This window comes from Zingiber officinale, chromosome 3B, assembly GCF_018446385.1.
Source record: "Zingiber officinale cultivar Zhangliang chromosome 3B, Zo_v1.1, whole genome shotgun sequence".
Classification (NCBI taxonomy): Eukaryota; Viridiplantae; Streptophyta; class Magnoliopsida; order Zingiberales; family Zingiberaceae; genus Zingiber; species Zingiber officinale.
This window is the reverse complement of record NC_055991.1, coordinates 119,321,751-119,328,958: the sequence shown is the minus strand read 5'-3', so window position 1 is coordinate 119,328,958 and position 7,208 is coordinate 119,321,751. Positions and strand designations below refer to the sequence as shown.

At 38.9% G+C, this 7,208-nt stretch overlaps 1 protein-coding gene across 3 annotated transcripts; it reads left to right on the top strand.

Annotated features, from left to right (window-relative positions):
* Nucleotides 1–801: 801 nt before the first annotated feature.
* On the top strand, nt 802–3,341 carry LOC121967437 (brassinosteroid-responsive RING protein 1-like). Of its 3 annotated transcripts, none has more exons than XM_042517669.1 (2): nt 802–1,357; nt 3,059–3,341. In XM_042517669.1, exons 1-2 carry the CDS (start codon nt 905–907, stop codon nt 3,248–3,250), a joined length of 645 nt encoding a protein of 214 aa, XP_042373603.1. In that variant the 5' UTR covers nt 802–904; the 3' UTR covers nt 3,251–3,341. The 3 variants fall into 3 exon arrangements, with proteins under 3 accessions (XP_042373603.1, XP_042373605.1, XP_042373604.1); XM_042517671.1 differs by lacking the exon at nt 3,059–3,341 and adding an exon at nt 1,872–2,491; XM_042517670.1 differs by lacking the exon at nt 3,059–3,341 and adding an exon at nt 1,605–1,756.
* The last annotated feature ends 3,867 nt before the right edge of the window (nt 3,342–7,208 follow it).

Genomic DNA, 7,208 nt, shown 5'->3' with positions numbered 1-7,208 from the left:
CTAACTTAACTTGTTTGATCACATCAAAACACCTTGGGGTTCCAACATAACCAAGCCAATTTTGGTTCAGCTTATTGACCCGGTTATGGGTCCGGGCTGAGTCCTAGTCGGATTCAACTCAAGATCATGTCTATGACTATGCCATTGTAACCCGTGATTAGGTCTCTTGACACACACACACACACACACACACACACACACACACACACACACACACACACACACACAAATCTTAAATTTTTAACAAAAGTATTAAAATAGTGATCCCTGTTTTTCCATTTTTTTTTACAAAAGGAAGATCTTCTCGACAAAAAAGGTTGGGCCTCGAAAACCTTGCTAGAGTTCATAATAGATCAAAATTTTGTTGGAGTAAATTGTTAGAAAATTAAAACGTTCTTGAGAAGCAAAACACATCTTCACACCATAATTCGCGCATGAATAAATTGTAGCGAATTGATATAATATTATTATTTACACAATCAAATATAAGTAACACTACGAGTTCAAAAATATTATTTTATGTTAAAAAAAAATACCACCTATTTGCTTTCATTGTCATTAAGTATTATTATATCTCACAAATGATATCTTTAATCTTTCTTCTTCTTAACATTTTTATGCCAAAAAAAATATAGAATAATATTTCATTCAAATATTACTCTATATTAGAAAAGTATTAATTTAATGAATACATTTAAAATTTTAATTTGATTGGTCCAACATTTTTAATTATTATTATTTAAAAAAAACATGAATAATAATAATAAAAAAATCCTCTTAACTCCTCCAACTCCCATCACGCACACAGTCCATTTATTCCCTTCATTACCGGCTCCAAAAAAGCATCTCCTTTTTCTCCTCTTCCACATCCACACCGGCGCGTCCGCCGCCACCGCCATCTCCGATGGGCTTCCCCTCCGTCTGCTACACCGTCATCCTACCCCGCCCCGTCGCCCTCGTCGTCCAACTCCTCGACCTCCTGAAGCTCGCCCTCTCCGCCGGCCTCTTCTTCCTCGGCCTCCCCTCCTCCCCTCCCTACTCCGCCGCTGTCGATGACCTCTACCCATTCCCCACCTACCCGCTCCTCCACCTCTCCGACTCCCACCTCCCTCCTCCCGCCTCCGTCAAGTCCCGCCTCCCCGTCGTCCGCTTCTCCGCCCTCCGCTCCGACGGCTCCGCCCTCTGCGCCGTCTGCCTCGGCGCCCTCCACCCCAGCCACGAGGTCCGCCATCTCGGCAACTGCCTCCACGCCTTCCACAAGTCCTGCATCGACAAGTGGGTCGACGTCGGCCAGCTCACCTGCCCTCTCTGCCGCGCTCCGCTCCTCCACCATCAACCGCCGGAGGATGACGATGAGGTCAGCCCTAGATCTCGCTCAACTAGCTAAGCTTTCTACCCGCTCCTAATCCGTAAATGCGCAGCCTAATTTCCTCTTAAATTTGTTCAATAATTTGGCGATCGAGTGCCATCGAGAGCCCTAATGTATAGATTTGGTCACAGATCGACTAACAGATCGCCTGATCTTGAATCTAATCGATCCCTACGAATATATATATTTATGTGAAAAGTGAATGATACCTGCTTCTCATCTCTGTTTGCCAAAGGTTCCATCTTTGTCTCCTGCAAACAACGAAAGCTTGCCTCCCTGATCCACTGTGAAATTTGTGCTTGTTTAGCTACTCACGAGAAGCAAAAGAACCCAACTTTGCCTTCAGAATACTACTATAGATCTACATCAAACAAGGGAAGAAAATTAATTAGGTTGATCTTAAAACTTCAATTAATTGTTTCTGTCGATCTTATCTAGAACAGCTTGGTTCTGGCATAAATTGTGCCCTTTTACAAGTATCATACTTTGATTGCATTAACAGCCAAGCAATAATTCTCTGGAAAGAACTGAGAGAGAGGACTAGATCAAGGCACTTTGTCAAATGTGGAGCACCTTTGTCATCACTCACTTCACCATGGAGAGGGTCCCATGCACGAGACTAGAGGCACAGGGACTTCGTTTATTGAAAGCTTAAACCTATCCCTGCTTTCCTATGTGAATTGTGTTTCCTCTTGGCTTAGACTTGGTGGTCTGGGTTAACTGGCTAAGTCTAAAATAGGAGGAAAACATAGTCCGGTTGGACCGAATGGAACCGGTTGGGCAACATGTATCGGCGTTGTGCCAAGAACATCCCAACATCCCAATCAAATCCAATATTTTCAATTCATTTTCGACCAATTCGGATCTTGTCTAACTTTTGAGGTAAACCAACTAAAGTGGTAAGAGGAAAGAAAACAAAATTAAAACTTCAATGTGGTGAGTGCATGATAGGTCATTTGGCTCTTTCAATGGAGGGACCATTACCACTTGCAATCCTAATTCGGACTCTACTTCTACCAATGGGTGGAGACAAGGAGACATAATGTTATTCCCCCTCCCCCACTTTCAATGGTCGTACCCAAAAAGAAAAAAAAAACAGAGGGGGGTGCACAAGTATAAATAATCAACCAAACACTTTAAATATTATTTTTGTTTATAATTATAGTCTATTTTATTAGTTTTTGTCTGTCCAGTAATCTATGATTACTGGACATTTAACGAAAATAGATGATGAACCTATGATCCTACGAAAAAGTAGTGGATGCGGATCTTCCATAGGATTTGGGAAGCGTAGAAATCTTGTATTACCCAATCCTACAGGGACCACATTCTATATATATAGTAATAAATCTGATTCTGTTATCAGTCAATCGTTAATAACAGAACAGATTAACGGGTTTTATACATGTAAACTTATATCCAATAACATAAATACACAACTAACTGTTATCACAAGCTTGAAGATGAGAGGAATAGGAAGCCACAACTGCATATAAGGAGCTATTTGGTAGCTTTATGATGTTTTGGAGCTGTTGGTGAGTCATCACAAGCTTTAAGGTATTCACAAGTTGCTGCTGTGCTAGTGAAACTTTATTGAGTTGTCAAAGAAACCCCTTCACATGTGGAGTTATTCCAGAGTCATTTTAGGGTTTGAAAAGAAAGGTAAACCTCTCAGAATCTCACTTGCAGAATGCCGGTCGAAAACAAGATCATTCAAAGGCGAGTCCAAGAAGGCTCACAAAAGAAGACACAGTGTGCTTGCAGAAACCTTGCCAAAGAGGCATCTCCAGTATCAAGTGGTTTGACATGCCAATTTGTTATACGAAAGTTTCCCACTGGCCGGTGGGATGTCTTGTTACAAGGAGGAAGAAGAGTGAATAAATTTTTAGGATGATAATGGTATGGGGAAGTGAGTCACATGAGGCTGCCCTATTGTCTCATGCTTTGATGACACAAGGATTTGAGTACGTGCCTTTTTTGCTACAACCAGTGTTGCTTTGAGGGTTGGATTTCACCTGTAAAAATAAATAATAAACTCAGTTAATCTCATTGACTAGTCTGACTGATCCGGCCTTGAAAAAAAAAATCTACATGGCACCAGTTAAATTCCATTCAAAGTGGTAATTGATCTAATCAAGATGAAAAAGATTTTAAAAAAATAAATTAATGCACGTATGCAACCAGATGCAATAATTGTAGGCACAGGATATGTCACATAACCTTACTATACTCACATTATTCTATCGTAAATTCACATTAGTCGTTACACTTCGAGTAAAATACTATACTCAAAGATTGAAATCCTAATACATCAAGAACGAGTTCAACTGCATATAATCTCCCAAGTTAATATTGTTATCAAGCTATCATAATAGCAGACTCTTCCAATTCTTTCTCCATAATCTAATATCAAGCTTTTGTTGGAGTGTATACTGAAAGTCTAATCTTTTGTAAACATTTGTTTTGAATAAAGAATCACATTTGGTCAAATTATCTATATTTATTTGTAATTGTTCAATTAATTTATATTGTAGATAACATAGCATGTGGTGTCACATGCAGAAGATAATGTTATCAGTACCTTATAAATTATAAACAGTAGCTCACGACCAAAATGGAAAGGAACAAATCATTAGAAGGTCGTAGTGTAATTAGGTATCAGTTTATCTTGACTGTATAATTACACTAGTACACTTAGAGTGTATTGAGTAGGACCATTTGAGGTCGTTTCTTTTATACTGACTTTATAAAGGAACAAAGACCTCAGTTATTATGGAAGTGTGTGCTATTAATCCTAATATAATAACAAGCACATATATTTGATATTTATTTCTTTAATTTATCAATGGGTGAGATTTAGTTCGATGAATCAATAAACCCGATAAATTGGGAAATGGTATCACTTATAGTGTGTGTTGTTGATTATAGAAGGAAACTGTGTCCTAGAGATACTAGGTTGATAATGTCCTCAAGAGGAGCTCATAAGGATTGTCATGTTAAACCCTGCAGGTGGACTTAGTCCGACATGATGATAAGGTTGAGTGGTACTACTCTTGGACTAAGATATTAATTAAATGAGTTGTCAGTAACTCACTTAATTAGTGGGCATTCGATATTTTAAAACACAGGGAGACTAACACACTCATAATAAGAAGGAGCCCAAAAATATAATTTGGGATTGGTGCGGTAGTTCAATAATAGTTCTCTAGTGGAATGAATTATTATTGATAAAATTAAGTTGTGTGTTCGGGGCGAACATGGGATGCTTAATTTTATCGGGAGACCAAAACCAATTCCTCCTCTCGGTCCCTATCGTAGCCTCTTATTTATAGAGTACTATACCCACCTATACCCACTTTCTATACCCACTAGGGGCGGGCCAAGCTAGCTTGGGAACCAAGCTAGGCCGGCTGGCCGGCCCTAGCTTGAACCCAAGCTAGAGGGGCCGGCCATATTTATTTAAAAAAGAATTTTAATTTTAATTTTTATTATGTGAAAGGTATAATTTATTAAAGAGAATTAAAATTAAAATATCTCTCTTGTAAAAGATCTACAAAAAAAATTAAAGAAAGAGATTAGATCTCTTTTCTTATTTGTAGATTGGTGAGATATTTTATTTTCTCTTTAAAAATTATTCACATGTTGTAAAATTAAAATTATGGAAATTTCTTTTTATCAACCATGAAAAGATTTTAAAAGGAAATTTTATTTTTTAAAATTTCCAAAGACAAATAAGGAAGTTTTAATTGTTGATTAAAATTATCCTATTTGCTCTACATGAGGTGGCCGACCACATACAATTAATTAGGAAAATTTATTTAATTTTTCTTAATTAATTGTTGTAAGGAAAATTAAGGAAATTTTATTATAAATAAATTTCCTAATTTGCCAAGGCTAAGGAATATAAAAGAAGGGGTGAGGGTGCCTTCATGAGACAACCTCTATTATTTTCTCTCCCTCTTTTCCTTGGTGTTGTGGCCGGCCATCATCCTCTCCCTCTCTTCCTCTTGTGGTGGCCGAATACTTCATCCCTTTTGGAGTTCTTGTGGTGGCCGGATACTACTTGGAGAAGAAGAAGAAGAAGGAGAGAAAGCTAGCATATCTTGGAGCTTGGTTGATGTTTTGATCTTCTTCCTTGGTGAAGCTTCCTTATTGTTGGCCGAACCTAGCTAGGAGGAGAAGAAGGTGGTTGGTGATTTCTCATCTCGGAAGATCGTTGCTCACACAACGTCCGAGGTTAGAAGAGGAATACGGTAGAAGATCAAGAGGTCTTTCTAAAAGGTATAACTAGTAATTTTTCTTTTCGCATCATACTAGTTATTTATGGAAATAATACCAAATACAAGAGGCTTACGATTCTAGTATTTCGAATATGTTTTTCGATGTTGTGTTCTTTTGTTTTATTTTTCCTTGTGATTTGATTGTTCTTTTCGGTTAACCTAAAGTTATTTTAGGAAATTAAATATTAGCTTTCCATAAGAGCTTTTTGTCAAAACCTAAAAGAACAAATAAATTAAGTTTTGGATCAAACGTGTTAAGTTCCGCAGGCGATCCAAAATTTAATTTAAAAGAACACATGGTAGCTAGGAAAAGGTTCAGACCTTTGTACAAAAATTTTGTACAGTGAAACCTCTAGATTTTCTGAGTAGCAACCAACAGCTTTTTCATCCGAGAGAAGCCTAAGGGTCTTAAGGTTGCAATGGCTTAGAACTCTTTGTTAATTGATGATGAACCATCGGAGCAATGTGAGATTTGCTGACATAATTTAAATAATATGAACAACCTTGATAAGGATTCATGTAGCTCATATGACTTTAATTAAAAAATACTAAATCTATCGACAAGGGATAAGCAAAGTAGCTAAAATGATCAGTTTTAGTTTGGTATCAATTTGAGCCTATGAAGGCCATCAAACAAAACCAAAACTGAAAGTTCTGAATTGGTTAAAACGATTGAATCGTATCGGCTCCTACAATCAATCTGTTGTGAATTAAGATGTATGACAATTTGAAAAGGAGAATCGTGTTTACTTACCTAACCAAATCTGAAAAACATGGCTGTCAGCTGGGCACGATGGGTTCCACGACCCAACAACTTTACGGATGATGAGTCAATTCCTCCCACAAGATTCATCACATTCCATTCTTCTGGTGAGGTTTGCAGCAAAAAATATGGAGATGGAACTGATAAGACCACTACCCCTCCACGGGCGGGATCAACCGGTTATGACATGGATTTTTGCAGCATGAGTCGAGAGGTCGAGGGTCTGCGGCAGCAAATGCGATAACATCAATTTCTGTCCGTGCTAAAAACCGGAGACCACCATGTCATAGCTGGGCCCGTATTCACCGTGATTTACTCCCTCTCATACTTGTGGGGCCGGGTTGAGGGGGCCGCTGGGTTGGCGGTTCCAACCTTTTGCAGCATATTTGGTTAGAGGGTTGCCCCCTCGGGGCGGTGCGATGATTAAGACATAGAGTATTGTCACATGAGGTCTTGGGTCGAAACTCGGCGTGATCGAGTATAACCTCCCCCATGTCTTGGCCATTTGTACTAATGGCTAGTAGTCACCCGTGATTTACCTCCTCCGTATTGGCCTAGGGACGGGTTGGTGGGGGCGCTGGGGCGAGCGAATCGCCTTTTGCCACATATTTGGTTAGAGGGTTTCTCCTTTTGCCACAATATTTGGTTAGAGGGTTGTTCTCTCGGGATGGTGCGATGATTGATGTATGAGGTGTTGTTATATAAGATCTTGGGGTCGAAATTCAACATGTTTGAGCATGTCTTCCCTCATACTTTGGTCACCTACACTAATGGCACGTAGCTACCTATGATTTAC